The sequence below is a fragment of the Passer montanus genome, unplaced genomic scaffold, assembly GCF_014805655.1.
Source record: "Passer montanus isolate IOZ18808 unplaced genomic scaffold, ASM1480565v1 scaffold4, whole genome shotgun sequence".
Classification (NCBI taxonomy): domain Eukaryota; kingdom Metazoa; phylum Chordata; class Aves; order Passeriformes; family Passeridae; genus Passer; species Passer montanus.
Window position 1 is genome coordinate 1371430 of NW_024368818.1, and position 20379 is coordinate 1391808.

The 20379-nt window shown below is 41.4% G+C and overlaps 1 protein-coding gene across 1 annotated transcript in view; it reads right to left on the reverse strand.

The window, feature by feature from the left end:
- B3GLCT (beta 3-glucosyltransferase) overlaps positions 1-5795 on the reverse strand; it is a 45130-nt gene extending 39335 nt beyond the window's left edge. The window contains exon 1 of the mRNA XM_039718616.1: positions 5490-5795. Coding sequence (XP_039574550.1) covers positions 5490-5577 — 88 coding nt within the window. The 5' untranslated portion in view covers positions 5578-5795. The remainder of the gene's footprint in view (positions 1-5489) is intronic.
- Positions 5796-20379: the final 14584 nt, after the last annotated feature.

Sequence of the window (20379 nt, forward strand, 5' to 3'; positions counted from 1 at the left end):
CCACAATGGCAAACTGCGGGTGTGCCAGTTTGCTGCATGCTGGGACTCTCAAACCCTTCTCTGCAAAGCTGTTTCCCTGACAATGTGCCCCCAGTGTGCAATGTAGCACGGGGTGCCTCCTTGTCAGGGGCTGGACATTGTATTTCCCTTCACTGAACTCAGTTTCTCAAGTCTGCTGTCTGCCTGATTCTGCAGCCTGCTGAGCTCCCTCTCAATGGCAGCACAACCAGATGGTGCATCAACTCCCCCTGCACATTTTGTACCTGCAAATTCCCTGATGTGCACACCCCATTGTTGTTAATGAGAGGTTAAACACTACTGGAGCCATGCCACTCATCAGAGCCCACGAGTTCACCAAGTCAGACAGCTTTCTATCCACCTCGCTGTCCACAGACACAGCCCAGTTTGTTATGACATTATAGGAGACAGGATTGAACCTAAATGCCTACCGAAGTTGAGATGAACAACATCCACTGCTTTCCCCACATTCATGAAGGCAGTCATGTCATCAGAGAAGTCCTTTGGGTTGGTAAGCATGAGTGCCCATTCACAAAAACATGGTGAACTTTTCCCAGTCACCCTCTTGTCCTTCACGTTTGTTTTGTCCTTCCTTGTTTGGCAGTGATACTGATGATTATTTGCTCCACCACATTCCCAGGGACTGAGGTACCACTAGTCAACTTATCCTTGCCCTCCTAGAAGACCAGGGTAATATTCTTCTAGTCTTGAGCAATCACCCCCAGTCACCATCACCTTTCAAAGATTTATCAAGTCTTGCACTGACATCGTCAAACTCCGTCAGTGCTTGTACGTGCCTGCCATCAGATCCTGTGGACTCCTGTATGCCAGTTTGTTTAAATGTTCCCTGAACCAGTCCTCCTCCAGTGAGAGTAACTCTTCCTTGCTCCAGTCATTCTCATGAGTTTCATGGGCCTGGCTTTTCTGATGGTGAGTCTTAATTATATTGACCAAGGCAAAGAAGGTTCCAAGTTCCTTGCCCTCTTCCATGTCCTTCTTTTAACCCTAGCCTCCATTAATAAGAAAGACTATTATTATTTTCCCTAGTCTCCCTTTTGCTGACACACCTGCAGGACTCCTTTTTCTTATATTTCACAAATTGAATCTCTCACCAGATTCAACTCCAGGTGGCCCTGGCTTTCCTAATACCTGCACTCTCAGACAGTGTCTCCATGTTACCTAACCATATTTCCATCTCTTGTGTGCTTCCCCTTTTATGTTTGAGCTTTGCCAGGAGCTCCTGTTTGTGCATATGGGCCTCCTGCCATCTTTGCCTGCCTTTCTGCATGTGGGGATGGATCATTATTGTAGGAGAAGAACCTTGAAAGTCAACCAGCTCTGACCCTGTCACACAGTGCAATTTCAACACTCACACATATAATTTATTCAACAAACCAATACATGCAATGAATGCTAAAGTATCTCGCTATATCATTATTCTTATTCCCTGTGATTTCACTAAGGCAGCTTCCCCTCCTTTCAGGTCTGGGCACAAAAATTAAACACGTTAAAATGACTTGGTATCTTTTACATTAAGTATATTAGGAAGACTCCTTCCAGGTAATACATTTTAATAGGACAAGAACTGTTCAGACTATTTTTAAACTACTGAAGAACAATTCATAAAACAGACCAATAGACTGCTGAAGACACCACCAAAAAAGCCTCAAGAGTCTTCACCCAACAGCAGTGAAGTTTTTCACACACACAGACTGTATGAATTTATCTTAGCAACACTCTTCTACCTGATTAGCAAATCTGTTATGCAGATCTAATTTGATAAAGCAGTCTTCAGCAGTCAGCTGTGGCCAAGACTGTTCTGGCTAAGCAATCAGATCTCTCAGCATGGAAATAAATATCCTCTTCTAAGGATTTACTGGGAGAATGGCAGCAGGAAAAGAACATGGTAAATTTATCCAGCCTACAACATATCAACAAAGGGACCGCAGGGTGGGTAGAAAATACAGTGCCATGACACAAATGGACAACTCCAAGATTAATTCATTCACATGCAATTCACTTCCAGGAGGTTTCTGAAAAAGATGTTCCCAGGAGTGGACCACTGAAAGAAAAAGTCTAACTCCAGATGCAGCTCATGGCCAGGTCACCTGTACAACACAGGCAGAAACTATAAATTCTCTGTGTGAAGGATGTATTTTTGTTGTGTGCAAGGCATACATGCACAAAGAAGGATAACCTATGTCTAGAGCTATCAGATGCTACTATAACAAAACAGTAATTTTTCACGCTCATATGTCATTATTAATTCAGACAACTGCAATGGATTTCTTTCAGTATAACTCCCTAAAGCACATATAAATCTCTGGAGCTAGAGACACCTTTGAAAAATCCAAAATTTTCCCTAGTCCCTTTGTGTTTTCTAATACAAAGTAAGCATACCTCAGCTGGACTTGTCACAGAGCACAGAGAAAATACATTGCAAGAAGAAACTTACCAGCCGGTAAAAGTTCAAGCCCTGTAGATACCACAGTAACCAAAAGACCAGGGTGACTGATGGTACAGTTTCTCCCAAATAAAGCTACCCAAAGCAGAAAAAAAAAAAAAGCAAGGCACCATCTTAAATGCAACTGTAATCTTGCATTTGTCACTTCATTATTTAATGCATTGTGTACTCTGAAGGTTGTTAACACACTTTGTGCATTAACATTGTGTCATCTGGCACAAGGAGACAGAAGCATAACCTGTCAATCACCAGTGCTCCTCTCCTTTTGCTAAATCGCCAAGAACTGAGGATAAGCAAAGGAAAGAAATTTTAGAAAGACTTTAAAGTCCTGTATTATCACCAATCTTTATGTCTTTTGAGAGCATGACTAAAATCCACTGGAAAAGATATACAACATTTTTGGATCCATTCAAAACCTGGACAGGTAATATGAGAATTCCTATTCAGTTCAATTCCTCCAATTCCTATTTATTTTTGTTAAGTGTTCCATTATTTTCATTAAAATTTTAATAAATAAACAGACTTGCTTATAACACTAGAATGTAAAACTCAGCAATTATTTTCATTGTTCAGCAACCCAACTGCAGGAATATGTGCAGGATAGAAAAATGGATGTAAACACTGCAGCATTAAAATACAACACACTGTATAAATATATACAATTATACAATATCACATTTTATATGTTGAAGCAATCCTTTCTTTGGTAATACTCTTTCATGCATAAACAACTTCCAAATGTTTGAAATTATATGTCCTTGAAGTGCCAAGGACACTGAGGAGTTAACTCTTTGCTTTCACAGACTAATCCACCTGAGACAGAAAAGCAATATTTCTGTTATATCCCTCTTTTATAGTCTGATTCAAGGTTGACTGACCCAGTGTCGTTCCAACCACCTCACTGAGCTGTGGGTCAGTTTCAGTGAGATACAAAAAAGTAACAATTCTATGACTTAATGTATGGCAAAACTGTGACTGATAATAACCACTTCAAATAATGACAGCCAGTGATTACGTAGTATGCAGTAGAGAAAACATTTAAACCAGATTTTCTTTACACTTCTAATAATAATTTAATGAAAGGCCTATTTTTGTTTTGGTTGGGTTTCTTCCCCCTTAAAAGTTTCCAAAGAATATAAGGTTCTATGGATTGACATGATTCCAGAGAAAATCTGCACTGACACTGTCAAAGAGATGGGATCTTCCATTATGAGACAGCCTGTGAGCACTATAAATTAGTTTTGTGTATTTATATGCAAGCTTTTATAATATTTCTTCACTGTTGCCACCCTAACAGCATCAAAGACTCTGGTCTAGCCAGATAAGAATGTATTACAGATTCATCAGCACAAAATGGGGAGAGAGCAGGGGAAGGAGGAAGAGGAGAGGCTGATGCAAGCAAATTTACAGCATCTGAAGCTTTTCATTAAAAAAAAGCAACTACTCATATTTCTTTACACAAATGGCACATATGGGAAGAAAGCAGCTGAAATCACCACTTTGAACCACTGGAATGGCTAAATGAGTGCTGTGTACACCACTATCCTTATAAAAGGCAAGCAAAGAAAAACAGTAGAAGAAAAAGCATCATCATGATCCCTTCTGATTGCCTAGAAGTTACACCATACAAAATCATCCGAATACATTTTCCCATTCTGTAAGCTGCCACTTGCAAGCTGGAATTTATGAAATTACCTAACTAGTGACAGACAAGCTGTTTGCTTCTGTGGAAGGCAATTCAGATTATTTCTGTTTTCGAGGAACAAATGCAACTATACAGGCCATCTCAAAAGCATGGGTTATTAGGGAAAAGACAGACTGTGTAACATAAACGGGTATTAAAAAACCAAAAGAAAACCACAATACTGCAGGAAGCTTCTGGTGAATAAATTCCATACAAGCATTAATCAAGACCTACTAAACAAGAACACAAGTGTTTCCATTTCTGCTTTCTACCTCCATGTAGGTAGGTATCTATGCATGTACAATAAATACAGATATGGGCAAAACTGAATCTGCTATTCTCTGACTGTGACTACAATCTCTTTGCCATTAGAAGTGCTATAGTACCTTACTGGAGCAAAACTACTCATTCTGGAAATAATGAAATGCAGCTTTAGGAAGAGCTGTAGTGTATTAGGACTACTCCAAAAACTAAGCTGTGTCTGTGAAAAGTGTTTAGCAGAAGGAAAATCAAAATATCACAGTTTTACTTTGCTGGAAACATGATTTATTAGTACCAGTTTTCTCCTGTATGATTTTGATGCACAAGCCTTAGCAATGGAAAAGAATCAAATCCAAAGGCTCACAACAAACTGAGAAGCCTATGCTGACATAGAGATGGAAACATTCAGGACTAGAAATAATGAGAAAGAGAACAGATGTAAATATTTACTTCTGCCTCTTACACTCACGCCAACAGCTCCCAACTCCAAGAGCCTGTAGCAACCCAATCACTGACATCCTAATAATCCTTCTCCTTTCATCTTCTCCCAGCTGATTAGATACATGAAAAACATCTCAAAAACACAGTAATATATTTCCTTCCCCTCGGCTGGCATTTTAGGCGGGAGGCTTTACCTTTCCCCCGCCCTGAGCAGCACACCCCGTCAGTGCGGCGCTGCCCAGACACAGCCACGAGTGCTCCGCGCCGGGCTCGGCTGCTCCACGAAGCTGTTCCCGATCCCAGGGCCGCTTTCCCGGGTGTTCCCGCAGCCTGCCCCGGGAGCAGGAGGCGCTCCCGGCGCTGCCCCCGCAGCCGGGGCCGCGCAGGGTCCCCGCTCAGGGACCGGCCCGCTCCAGCCCGGATCGCCAACAAACTTCGGGAACAGGGCGCCTCGGCTGCCGCCCGCCTCCCGCGCGGGGCGGGACAGAGCGGCCGGGCAGCGGCGCCGCTCCGAGCCCTCCGTGCCCTCCTCCCTGTCACCACCTCCTCGGAGGGGCCGAGCGTCCCGGCTCTCCTCCCGTCACCTCGCCATGGCGTCCCGGCCCGGCCCCCGCCACTCACCCCGGGCGCGGAGCGGCGGGAGAAGGAAGACGAGGTGGGCGCAGGCGGCGAAGAGGAGCCAGCGGCCGCAGCCGGGCTCCCGAGACATCCTGGCGGGGGCCGCCGAGCCGCGCGGCGCGGGGAGGAGGCGAAGGGCACGGAGCGCCCGGCTGCCCGCCTCTGCCGCAGGAGCGCGGGCGAGCGGCCTCCGGCTGGCGGCGGTGCCGCGGTCGCCGCCTGCCTGCCCGCCCTCCTCCTCCTCCTCCTCCTGCTGCCGCTGCCTTCCCTTCCCTCCTCCCGGCAGGACCGGCCGCCAGCCGGCAGCGGGGGGAGGCGCTGCGCGGCCGCCGCGCCCTCTGGCGGCAGCGGCGGGACAGGCCCCGCGCTCCCGCCGCTCCCCGCGCTCCCGTCACGGGACGGCCGCTGCGGCCGGGACAGGGAGGGGCGGCCTGGCGAAATAATGCCAGTGAGCTCAGCTCCCCTTAGCCATCAACTCTTCCTAACCAGCCGTAGGAGCAGGCTGCCAGGGAGGTGGTGGAGTCACCGACTTTGCAGTGCTAAAAGACTGGCTGTGGCACTCAGTGCCCTGCTGTGGTTGACATGGTGGTGCCCAGTCTTGGGTTGGACTCGATGATCTCAGAGGTCTTTTCCAACCTATTTGGTTCTGTTATTCTCTGAAACGTTACCCAGCACTCCAACAGGAACCTCATTCAACAAAGCAAGGGACCTAATTCATGTCTCGACCAACCCTCACAAACCCTTACCCAAGAGATTGTGTGGCACCTTCCGATAGCCTTTCCTAAACCACCTGTGTGACCAGAGTGTGGACACGGGGTGCAGCATGGAGTGTGACCTGGAGCACAGCCTTGGCACTGGAGACTCCCCAGCTAAAATGACTCACCCTATTTGGTTAAAGAAATGCAGACCTGGAGCTGCACAAAGCTCGTTTTAGGGGTAACACAGAGGACAAAGTAGATTCTCACATGCATATATGTCACGATACAGACAGTAAATTTGGATATAACAGAGCCGCAGAGCAGTGAAGAAAGATCAAGAATGTGAAACCTTGTTAGTAAACAAGAAATTACCCAACATGAATCCTGGCACAAGGAAGAAGAAACCATCCACAGGAATGTCAGATTTGTCCTAGTGAAGCACTCCATGTTAACAACTTGTTATAAATTCCTCTATACACCCCAGAATTAAACTGCTGTTCTTCAGACCCAGAGAAGCCTTAGAAAGGCAAGCAGTGATAGATCTAGAAACTAAGCAGTGTGTAGAATATTTTCAGCACAATGTTATTCTTTCTCCTTTTTTTTTCTGTAACAATTAGATATGTATTAATAATTATTAGAATTTCATATTTCAACTATTTGAATTTCACATTTCAAAGTATAGTAGCAAGAAACAAAAAATTCTTGGCATATAACATGTAAGGTATGCTTCCTCTTTGCTCTTAAACATGATTTTGAGTGTAACACCCAGTGCCCCTGCGTAGCAATTCCTTTCCTGCTGTCTACATATAAACATGAATTCCAGCCAGGTCTATTTCTACACATTTTCCCATCAAATACTTTTCACACAGACCCCTCCTAGCAACCCAACCATGCAATATACACTGACCTCACTGGAGAAAAATGGTGCAGAGTCCAAGTCAGCCATGAACTATTTTTAATCCAGCAAGGCCAAAAAGCACAGGACCCAACCTGGATCTTTCTTCAAAACACTGCAGCCTTTAGATCTATGCTATTCCTTGGGGTCAAGTGGTTACAATAGGATACCTTAAATATACCAGAGAAGTGATTGGGAAGATGAATGGAAACCTTTCCACAGCAAGCTCAGGCAAGCACATCTGTATCATAGTAACTTGGTAGTAGACCTCACACTTTCCTTTAAAACTATCATAATAGAAATATGTTAGCCAGACTTCTTTGGAGTACTCAACCTGCCTTATGTATTTTCTAAACACACACCTCCTCATATCATAAGAGAAGGGAAAATGAGGCACAAGCATGAACAACAGCTTGTTATTTGCCTTACAGAACAACTGCTTGTTGCTGACATTCTGACTCACTAAATAAGTTACTGGCCTCAAGAATAATAATTCTGATGCCAACTAAGTAGAAACTTACATACTATTTCTGATTTTATGTGCATGCTCATTATTAGCAGGGAAAAAATAAGAGAAACATAAAGTTATCCTTCTAGAACTACAACAATATCAAATATATGAAACCTTTTGCTTAACATGTATATCTACATTTCCTTGGTTTTCCTTATAAGTTTCAGCAGCATTTCCCACCCTTTCTTCCATTTCTCTGTTTTGTACTGGTTTCTTTAAGAACTCACACCACAAGGATCATGCCCACAGCATCTGGGATAAACATAAGACTTTTCACTTTCAAAATGGTTAAGATATACCCATGTTCAATGTTTCCCCACACAGCGAGTCTGTAAGGGAAAAAATCCCGAGCCTTTTTCTTTGAGGTAATAAGTGTTTGGCGTGTCACAAATATAAGGAAAATTCCATTGTAACAACCCCCAAGAAATATGGAACTCTACCAAGAAACCTGGTGTTCTCCAACTGTTAAGGAAAATTACTTAAGTGTTTTAAATCTTGTATTTAGGTCTGTAAGGAGGAAGGAGGAAAAAAAGCTTTTTCTTGAATTCTACTCTACTTACAGGCTCAGATTGTGTTTGTTTGTTATTCTAACTACCTCACTGAGAATTTCCATCTCAGGAAAGTAAATAATGAACTTTCTGTTAAGGAACACAGAGGTTTAGAACACCACCAAGCTTCCTTTCTTTATAGTATTACATATATTTTAGATTCCTAAATAATACAGACGTAGCACTGTTGCTGTCCCACCTCTGAGATTAGAAAGGGAAGGTTGCAAATACAAATAAATGCTGCCTGATGATAGATAGATAGATAGATAGATAGATAGATAGATAGATAGATAGACAGACAGATAGATGCATATGAAGTGCAAAGGCTGGGGTTCAAAGGTAGCTTGCTCTTTGTGCAGGCACTGTAGCAGTGCCTCTGGATACCCTTGTGGTTCTGTCATCTCTTTCTATAGAAGGACTATAATATGGGGAAACAGAGAAATTATGAACCAGACACAACAGCAATTACTGAGTTAGAGGACGTGACTGCAACTACTTTGTTCTTTTAGCCATCTGAGAAAGGAATGACATTTCACCCAGGAATGACAGAGTCTCCATAGTTTCTTTCAACAGGTTAGGCAGAAAACCTATCTGTCAGAGAGGTTTGCAAATCACAAGTTCTGTTCCAGCTCTTCCTCAGGCTTCTGCAATTGGACCCCTCTGTCCTACTCAGGAAGTTAAGTAAGGAGGGGCATAAGTTTAAGTGATGACTAATTCTGTGGAAATGAGCAAAACCAATCCAAATGAGTTCGGAATCACACAATTACTTTTTAAATTACAACATGCATTTGGAAACAGAGTTTCTCAGCTTTCAGCTACTCAAGGCAGTTATTCAATGCCCATTCCAGTCCATTATTTTGTACCCTAAAATACTGATACCCTGGGAATACACCTACATTTGTCAAACACTAGGCAGTGGGCTTGAGTGGGAGAGCTCTGATACTCTGCAGCACTCAGATCTGAACTACACTCGCTTGTCCCCTTTGGACCACTACAAACAAACTCTCTCTGGGAGAAACCTGCAGCAACAGGGAAAGCCCCCTACACTCCAAACATGACTCAGTCTTGGGACTTGCTCCATCTTGCTTGGGAGAACTGATTACATTGCAGAACCAGCACGTGCATGCTGTAAACCTGACAACCACGTCACTGAGGGAACTCAGCGCTTCCAGCCAACGCCTGTGGCAGCCCACAGTGTAGTCTGGGTTTAGTCTCTCTTCTTGCCAAATCACTGAGGGAACTCAGCGCTTCAGCCAACGCCTGTGGCAGCCCACAGTGTAGTCTGGGTTTAGTCTCTCTTCTTCCTGGGTTAACCTGGGAAGTGCTTGTTCTTAATTAAAATTTGAGGACTCCATTTGAGCCAAGTCATGGAGCCTTCAATCAAAGCTTTATAGAGAACTGGTGCGTGGCTGCAGTGAAGAATCCCGGGAACAGAGTTCAACCAAGCTATTTTTCATGACAGAGACTGCTGTTATTAGGTCACACACTCTCTAGAAAGGACTTGGAAAAACACTGGGTGTGAAGCCATCAGTCACAGATTCTTACAAGATTGTAAAGATGGATCAAAGACAGTTTGATCCATCTTTACAATCTTTGAGTGCTTAACTGTCTCTGCCAGTCATCTCCTCTGTCTTCTGGCAGAGAAACAGTGCAAATACCATCTGCAGCATATCCTCTGGTGGTCATTTAGGGTTGTCCAAGAGGCAGAATATATGCACTAAGGGGAGAGGGCAGGACACAGGAATTTCAATATCTTTGAACGATTATAGACGAAGCTACAGATAAGAAACAGATCTATCAAGCTGTGGAACTTAGCACAGGTCCTCAGAGTTCAGGTGATGAGATGATCAGATGCTCCTGTCTACTGTACTTCACACAGTCAAGGAGAAAATTCTATAGGGGGGCATAGAGGACTGAAGCTTTTCAGTCTTGATTACAAACCAAGGGCATGTTTCCCACTCCCTTGGTCAAATGAACAGCTTGCCTAGAGAACTGTCAGACTTGCTGCTCTGTGCTGTTTGGTCTACTGCTGCTTCCATCTGACACATAACTGCCTCTACCAAGTACATCTGAGCTCTTTATATTTTTCCTGCTGAAATGTAGCTATTTAAAACCACAAAACATTCATCCTGATCCTGTCTTTTAATAAATTAGTGGAAATATTACCTTGTTAACCCAAAGTCAAAATATAGATAAATAATAAGGGATTTAACTGAGCAAAATAATGTATGTACAAAATGTTTCCATAAGTTTTAAAGAGCTTAGTGGCTACATTAACTACTTTCCCCAGCTTCTAATTCTTACAAGAAAAGAAACAGTGTTGTAAAGAATCACCCACTTTTCTCAGCCATGTACTCATAGTGACAGGGAAAAAGAATGAGGCAAACTGTTCAAGAAATACTGAAGTGGGGGGTTAAATAATGTCCTATGTATTTGTCTTTAACATTTCTGCTGGTTTGTTTAGCTGTAAATATCATGATCACTCAAGCATTCATTAACTTGCATCATGTCCTGGGATTTGTGCCTCAAGATGTCCCATGCCTCACAAATATCTTCTATGCATTGTGTTTTGCCTTATTATAGCTCCATGACAGTTCAGAAACCAACTCAAATGCTGTTAGGACATGCCAATTTGGCAGCCAAGAAAAAAAAAAAATCCCTGAGAGTGGAAGAGTGGAAGAGACAAGCAGTCACAGAAATATCCAGAGATGTTCAGCCAGCATGGAGCATCTTAACAAGGCTTTAGACTCTGGAAAAATCCATCCTGTAAGACGGTGACACAAAGATTCTGGGCTATGTCTGTCTTACAGCTTTTAATGCCAGTAATCTCAAGAAGAAAAGGGGCTGTATACTTAGATGTGAACACTCTAAACAGTGGCAGGTGCATAACAGCTAGTTTCTTCAGCTGAAGTAGTTTTATTTTGAACCAGCTCTGGTGTGCACAGTAATCATGACATCGAACAAGCAGAGTTGGAAAATTGTGCCACTTCAGAAGGAGCTTTGAGCTGGGTGTTGGACCACATGGCCTCAAAACCTCTTTCCCAGCTTAATTATTCTCTTATTCTGAGGTGGTAGGGAGAAGCATAGAAAAAGACGACACCTACCTGACACTCACCTGCAGACAAAAACAGTCAACTTTGAATATATAAGCTCACTCTCACCACCAACAACAGAAGTTGGTATTTGCTGCCTGTTGAGGCCTCCCACTTAGGCAAAACAGCAGTTTAAAGTCATTATATCAGTCATTATTGAAGGTAAAATGATTCAGTTCTGAGCTTGCCAACCGTCCTTGCTTATGAATAAGTCACCTAACAACCATCCCTCAATATGAACAAAGCCACATGGAATATCTTCTCTGCAATAAAAATAGATTTAATTATCTGAAAAGGACTTCTGCATTCTGATTGTCTTCACTCAAAGGTGGACATCTGCCTTGTCCTTCTCAGTGACATAAGGGGAAACAAGGGCTGGGATAGTTAATCAGATGAGCAGTTCAGTGATCAAAACCGACGGTAGGAACCAGAGCACTTCTCACTCAGGAGTTTTCAGTTATGGAGTGGCCCTTAGGAGCCATTACAGCCTGGTGTCACTTCAGAGCAACTGCACTCATCACAGCCTGCATTAGCCTCAAAGCAGTTTTAGATTATGTCCCCCCACAATTGCTCCCTTAGGACTCTCTCATTCTGCTTTTGATATGGGAAGTCAAACAGAACTGGATCAGAAAACCCACAGAATGACACATCTGGTACAAAACCATTCAAGTACAACAACATCAAGTCAACATGACACAGGGAAACTACACAAGTCAAAAGAAGTTTCAGAGTTTGATGGCAACATCTTCTAGGAAAACATTGTCCAAACCCTCAAAACACACAGTCCTTAATCAAAAGCACTTAGTTAAGAGTATGGAAAAGGTGTTTTGTGACCAGGCAGTATGGCACACTGGTTATAACAGCAGTACCAAGTTTTTACACAGCTCTATGGAAAACACAAACAATCCTAAGAAAATGACCATGATGTGCACAGCCATAAAGTAAAAATTAATGGAAAAAAATGCATTTCTTTTTACTGGCTCATTACTGGACTACTTCCACAGTAGTCATTGCTGTGTAACTGGTCAGAAAATGTTCAAAATGCAGTCTCAGATGTGAATGTGAATGTGAATTAATGTGAAGACAAGACACTGTTAGTTATTTACTGAGTACCTTGTACAATAAATGTAATGAACCCTGGAAAAAAAATTCATACTGATGTAAGGAAAAGTGTATTTGTTGTAAGTTTTTATAACAGTCCCCTTATTGGGAGCAAAGTTTTTGTCCCTGCCAGGAAGGGGATCAAGGTCCAATTAAAAATACCTAAATACAACTTAAATGTAAACCTAGAGGAATCTTGACCTTAAGAAGCACATAATGGTATCTGATATATCAGCCCTGCTACAGACACAAATCAGCTCTGAATTTAAAAGTTGTTTTAAACTGAATTTTATTAAAGACAATAAACCACACAAGTGCTATTCCTGCTTTTTGTATTAGTGCACAGCTTCATCACAAGCTGGCTGGTGCACGTGCACATGAAAGCAGTTTGGCTGTACAAAATATCTTTCCATTTCAGCACTTGAAATCAAAACACCACTTCCCTAAACTGCACAACATCAGCTCTTGGTTAAAAATCCGTTGCTATTTAAAGCAAGATGATTACTTAAAATCAAACTAAAAAAGAAAAAAAAAAAAGAGAGGGAAGAAAGAAGGCAACCAGTTCTGTGTTCTGACTTGCCTTATATAGTTGTGCTAAAGGAAAAAAGGAGCAGAGCCAACACTGTGAAGGCTTACATGAGGCAATGGTGCCACCCAATGTCCAGAAGTTATACATAAATTGTTTTTTCTTTATTGATCCAAGAACAAAAAAACCCCAACCTCGACAAGCTGTGTGTAATGTTATTAGTAATTATAACTGTATGTGAAGGCTTGGCTCAGGCATAAGATTAATAGATGTGGTAAATTTCCAAGCAGGTAAATATTTTTTTAGTTTCAGTTTGAATTCTCTGTGACATGAATATTAGCGTAGCCCAGGTAAATCCATTCAAGCTGTCAAAACACTTCTACCAACATTTTCCTAAGTTTCTCATTATTTCATTTTCTAACTTTTTGAGCTCTCTCAGCTGGGACCCCTCACAGAGATCAGTTTCAGCATGTTTCCAGCAGTGCAGGGACTTTACTATTATACTACTAAAATGAAAATTCTTGCAGTTTTGATAAAATTTATCTAGCCTGTGTTCAAAGGGCAGTAACTTTTTAGAAAGGCACCTGTAACTATAAGAAAAGAATTTATAATATTGGAAAATTTTCAACAGGAAATCATTAATGACAATTACTGTTAAAGTACACATCTCACTTTTGTTTGGAATTTTGGAATTCCTCTCTACTAGAGGAACATAATGTGACTTCTTCTGAAATAATAATAAAAAAAAAAGCTCTAATGAGCATATGCCTCTTTCTTGTGTAATTCTCAGTCTATAAATGTTTGTTTATACCACTTTGCAGATCATGTGTTCTATGGTGTAAAGAATTCTGCCAGCTCTTTGGGCTATCGTCAACTCTTCCAAATTATTTAAAAATGTAAATACCAAACTACACATGCCAAGTCATGCATATTTACTAAAGCACTCACATCAGAAAAAGTATTATTGTGTTAAGATCCATTTCCTGGTACTAGAATGTTCTGATATTTTTTCAAATATTACTTCTTTCTTAGCACTTGCTAGTTCATTATGCAAGTATGGGTTTGTGCTGCCTTATTTTCACCACTTTCACCACTTTTATCACCAAGTCTTATGTTCATGTGACAAATAAACAAGCTCCCTTCAGAGGCCTTCACTTTTCAAAATGCACATAATATTTCTTTGTTAAGTATATTGATTTTTTCCTTAAAAAAAAAAATCTGTAGTTTTAGATGCACCACCTTTGAGACATTCCTTGAAAAGGAAACAATTCCACCTATTAATCACTCAGCCTGTTAATTTTTAACTCTCAGTATTTAATCTTCCATCCAATGGATTTTTATAGCTTTCATATGAAAACAGTGAAGTTTTCAACATTCAGAATATATTTTATTAACAGGTTTATTTGCAGCATATTTAAGATAGACATATATTTATAATAGCTAATAGATCATAAGTATAGCAATAGAGGTACTATACACACTCAAAGGAAAATTTTATAGTCCTCAATTTGTGGCAATTTTTGACTTTATGAGAACAAAAATGGGGAAATTGCATACCTTGCATAATTTCTTTTTGTAAAGAAAAGTGTTTGATCTGTGTATGTATAGACACAGTGCAATGAACACACACTTTTAAAAGATCCTTTATTACTTGATCTTTCCAAGCCTGTTTACTGTAACCTGCAGTATATATACATATACATATATATATATATATATATATATATATATATATATATGTATGTACTTAGTTAATTTTTCATGCTGTCCAGGCCTAACCACTTAGTCAGCAGATTTTCTGAAAGTTACTGGAAAAGCAAAAGAAATTAATTTCTTAGTGTCTGGACAGAAGATCCTGATATTATGTCAGGGTTTTCAGTTTTGTTTCTTTTTTTTTTTTAATAAGTCAGAATCTGAACAGTCTTTGAAGTGCTTTGGATACTTTCTAGTGAAAAAATGGCTTGGATTACTGTCAGAAATTCATAGCAAGTACATGTCATACTAATAATGTAAGCGATATTTTTAAAACATTCTATCAATGTTGAAGGCACAAGAAGTCTGCATAATCCGTGCACATCTAATTAGCACTGAGTCATATAAATGATACATAATGATTTGGCAGCATATTGCCAGATGGTTTGCTATCAGATCAAGTAGTAATAACTTAGCTATTTATCTCCATTCCCCTCATCTTTTATTTTCATTTTCATCCCTTTGCATTTCCCTACTTAAAAATAACATTCAGTTCCTTTTATTTCATATACAAGAACCAGTCAAAACCACACTGATATTTTTATTTTATTTTTAATACAGACTGTCTAAAGAGGATTTGCAATCTTTCTGCTTTTACAAGTACATTTATTTTATTAATTGCACTTAGGCCTCGGAGAGTTTATATAGTCTAGTTCCATATTTACTTAAAAAACATCCATCTCTCTCCTTCTTTGAATTAGAGATGTTCAGCTGGTCACCTATATTAATTTTGTTTTCAGCCATAATCATATTTTCTGATTTTCTTATTTAAAACATGTCTTGTGTCTAAGCAACAGGAGAAAAGTGTATGAGGGAATTATAAACATATAATCACTCAAATTAGAGTATTTGAGATTCATGAGCACTCCAGGTTGAGTACTATTTGAATGTGCCCAGTCTCCATAATTTTGGATCTTAAAGCATTTATGGTAAACCTACCTTGCTGTGTTAAGTTTATTAAATACAAAATAAATAAAGAGTAAATGTTCTTTTTCCTAAAATCTTAACATTTTCCAATGGGACAATCCAGTTCTTTAAGTTAAAGGATGAAAATGTCTGTACATCCAAGGGAATAAAACTAAGAATTTCACAATAGCTTTGGTACTGTAACTTTTAAATTACCTTCTCCACCTTTGCATTAGTTTCAGTCCTAATTTGTGCTTTTCTAAATACAAATAATGCTTAATCAACATCAGACAGTAACAGTAGTTTCCCAGCCATCAAAGCAAACATTCACAGCTACAGGTTTTGAGGAATTCATATTAACCTCAAAAATAAAGTGTGCTCCTTTTTAACTCATGTTTTATAAGAACATAGATCTATTAATAGGCATGAAAATGAAAAAAGTCACAAGAAATTCAGATTAAGAAGGTTTCTTTGGGTTAAGAGTCTTACTCAGAGTGTGAGGAAGATAAAGCCATCACCCTGTTGGTTCCTCTGGGATTTGGATCTGTGCTGTGTCTACAAGTGCTGACACATGGCCAGAGCTGCAAAGAGCCTCATTAGAATTTGCCAAGTGCTGAAGCTCTTAGCAGGAAGCATGCAAAAATCTATCAAGTTTATCGGCCTTACCCAAGAGCCTGTGCATTTTGTACAAAGTGGATTTTCCCCTCAGTAGGGATGCTCTGAACAGCTCAGCTCAGATTTCAAACACTCAGAAAGCAGTGCCCATAGATTGCTGTGCTTCAGGCTACTTACACTACCACACTGGTGACACAGCCTCTTCAATTTTCCTCTCTTTCTCCAGGATAAGAATGTGAATGGAGGTATTGGTAAAGATAATACTATAGATATTATCATTAACATTTTCTATACATATGAGACCAAAAAAAAAGTGAAAATACAAGCATCATGTGTTAGTCTCCCATAGTTGGATAGGCTTTTGGCAACTTGTATTATTTTCCTTGACACAATCCTCTTTTTCACTTGATTTACAAAGTGTTTATATACATGAAAATAAATACCATACAGTGGTAACACAGTAGTATGAAATTCAGTGTAAAGCAAGAGCTGAAGTACTGAATTGTACCACAAGGGTGAGACCACTGGAGCTGTCTAGTGAACTAATTCATATTTCCAGAGAACCACAGCTTGATAGGAATGGCAGTCCTCCTTTGGAATAAGCAATGACCTGAAATGCTCTTTACCCTTTTAAAACTTAGCTGGGAACCCAAGAACAAATGAACCCTAATCTCATTAGGTTGCATTAAAGACCTTCTCAAATGATGAGAGACAGAAACAGTGCAGAAGCTTTGATTGACCAGCATGTGCTACCATAAGAGCCAACTGCTCACATTTACAGAGAGGCAGCTGCTGTAAACCTGGCACAGGCAACTTCCAAACAGATTAGAACAATAGCATGGGCTGGAATGCAGCTCAATCCCCAAATGGAAAGTGAGAACATATATAAAGTCCCCAGATAAATGACAGAGACCTATTTACTTGGAGTGCAATGTTTTGATGTTGCCTGCCCACACTGGAATGGGTTTTCCTGTTTTCTGATTCTATTAAAATATTAAGATTATGTACAAAGAATGCCACCTCTACTCTCCCAGCAGAGGTCCTGTAGATCTCTGTTTGGGCCTCTGGCAACACAGCAGAAATTTCAAGTACTCAATTGATTCCTATGTTAATTTGGAATAAGTGCCTATGCTTGGCCTTCCACAGGGACATTAGCCCATCCTGTAGCTGGCTGAGGTCATGTTTTATAATGGTAACATTCCCTGTATAGACACTAATGTCATTCCATCTCTGCTGCCCATGGCAGGTTACCAACATTAGGACTGGTTTAACAGATGAGATAACTCCTGTTCCCAAGTTAAATTCAGTTTCTGAACACCCTTATCAAATGCTCTGGTAGAGGCAGATCAAATATTAAAATAATTTTTAAAGGCCTGATCAGTAACCATTTTAAAGCATTGCTTGCACTGAAGAAGGTCAGATTGATCTTTTCTCCAGGTCACAATGTGGGCATGTTTACAGAGCCATTTAAGTGCCACAGTAAGAGCACTTGGAGAACTAAACTCCCTGAATGTACTCAGGGGTGACGAAAAATCCACCAGAGGCACCTTTTTGTCACCAAATTCTCTCTTCGTTTATCCTAAGTTAAACACCAAAGTAGAGAGAATATTTGGGTAAACTGAACAACACTCATCCTAAATGTGCAAGGCAACCTTAAAAAATTGAAAAATATGGCTCAGCCATTATATTCTGGTAACAAGCTACAATAGCTGATGCATTGCAAAACCACAAAGGTTAAAACAGAGCACCCATATGAAAGAACCAAAACCCCAAAACAACAAGAGAGCAGGAGTAGCAGAACTCTCCTCTCCCCTTCCCAGCAGCATTAGGATCACAGACTACATGACCTAGGAGAACATTAACAGAAGCTTCACATCAGGTCCAGTAAAGGCTGATGTGACCCCCAAAAAGAAGGGCAGCACACTGGTTAGCCTCAGTTCTGGAACTCACAACAATAACAAACAGCAGCAGAGGTTACAGTGCGTCCCCACCCGCCCCTACAAGAGGATTGACTGTCTGTGTGTAACCCTCCCTGTCTCTAGTTCAGAAGGAAGACACACACAGTCTCTACATTGCTGGAAGGAAGAACCAAGACTTTTCAGAATATTTTCTTAGCCTTTTAAAATAAAGCTTATAATCTCATTTCTACGGCCCTTGGTAAATCATGGTTTTAAGGATTTCCATCCTGCTGGCTTTATCCAGAGCATCAGTCTAGACAGACAGATGCAAGTGTTCTCTCTGCAGGCCCCACCAGTGTGTTAACCTCAGCCAGCTTATGTCGTGTCATTTCTTGATGCCTCTTTGATCTTGTATTTCTTGGCTCTCACCGGTGATGAAAAACAGGGGGTTCTTGTTCCCATCATAACATTCGAGCTCATCCCCGCACAAAGCACTTCCTGCTGGCAGAGGGCTGTGCCCACAGCCACAGGGTTTCCAGCCTGCAGATCTGCTGGCAGCATGCAGCTCTGGCTATCCTTTCAGAGCAGCCTCACCACGGCCTCAGCTGCCCCAGGCCCAGAGGTAGGAACCATCTCTAGCAGCACCTTACCAATTTTACCTCCCTCCACAGTTCTCATCTCCCCTCTACTCCTCCTCCTCAACACCATTTACAGTTCCATGGTGGGAACGCACAGCGAGTCACTACCAATATGTGCTTCTGCTCTAGGCTGAGTAAAAATAAACTTTATTCCTATACTGGGATTCCAGTCCATTGAAGCCGCAATTCAACCACTGCACTGCACCATCAGAGATGGTGCCAGCAGAGTAACTTCCAAATTCGCTGCTGATCTTTTCCTCCCTTTAGAGAACAGCTGCAAATCTGGGCAAACAGTCAAGTTTTCTTCTTTTCTATTCAAGGATAAACAATTTATAACAAAAGAGAAAAAGCAGAAAGAATGTTTGGTATCTACTTTTATCACCTATGGCAACACTTAAACCACCAGATATGCTGCATGTCCTTAATTTGCCAGAGCAGGACTTCCTAAACAATCACTGAAAATGCGAGGTACCCCACTTCTTGTCAGGAAGGGTGACAGCTGGCACACAGGTGAACTGATACATGACAAGACTGCTTTTTAACATTCAAGTTCTACAGAAGTGTTATCCAGGATACAAGGACTTTGGACACTCATGAAGGCTGCTTACATACTTTAAGCATTTCTGTATCAGGATATTTAAGCAGCTAAATACTTTGATGAAGTCTGTCTCCTCATTCAAAGCTGGAAATACTTTACCATGAATATCTACCATGTCAAGTAAGGACATGAAACTTCATCAGCTCACACACATACACACACACACATCTATCAGGCCAACCTATCAGCTTGTTCTGAAGTTAGAAGCTGCATCCTTAGCTAGTCACGCTGGTCTCATGAATTTTTCAGCCCTGTGTCTCCTCTGAAACAGGCAAACACTATTTTAGGAGACTAAATCCTCCCTATACACCCCCAAGAGGGGTCAAAATCCAGCAGAGCTAAATGCTACTCAACTCTGAAGCAAAGCTTTATCAGAAATTGCTGAATCACAGTTCCTAGAAAGGGGTGTTGGGGGTGGAAATATCTTGCCTCTTCCATGCAGAGACACTCAGAGGGACAGTGAATATTATCATCTCTCCCTGCCCTTTGTAACAGCCAGGACCTGAAAGGCAGCACCTAAAATGCAGAGAGGACAGTTTTAAGCTGTGCTTAAAAAGGAGCATGAGGCTGGACATTAGGAGGAATTTTTTCACCGAAAGGGCAATTAGATGTGGGAATGGGCTGCCCAGGGAGGTGGCGGAGTCACTGTCCCTGGAGGTGTTTAGGGAATGACTGGATGAGGCACTCAGGGTCTGGTTGTTATGGTTCAGTCACGGGCTGGACTCGATGATGGCAGAGGTCTTTTCCCACCGAATTGGCTCTGTGATGGATGTACTGCTGACAGCCGCGGTCAGGGTCTCTGCACCCACCACACCTCCATGCGGAATGCAGAAGGTTAAGGCTGCCTCTAGCAGGGATGGGGTCCTGCACTAAAGGCTAGAGTTACACTGCTAGGAAGCAATAGGACACTTATGTTAGAGCGGATTGGGGCACACCGAGACAAAAGCCCTCAGCACAGAGCCAGCGACGCGTACAATTAGCACATTTCGCCGGCCAGCGCAGGAGGGAGATACCTACAACCAAGAGCTCTTGAGAGGCTCCCAGTGCATTAAGTGGGGGCACAGACACGGGAAGGGGCTCGCCTGCCCCCTCTCCCGCACATTCCGGGCGGATCC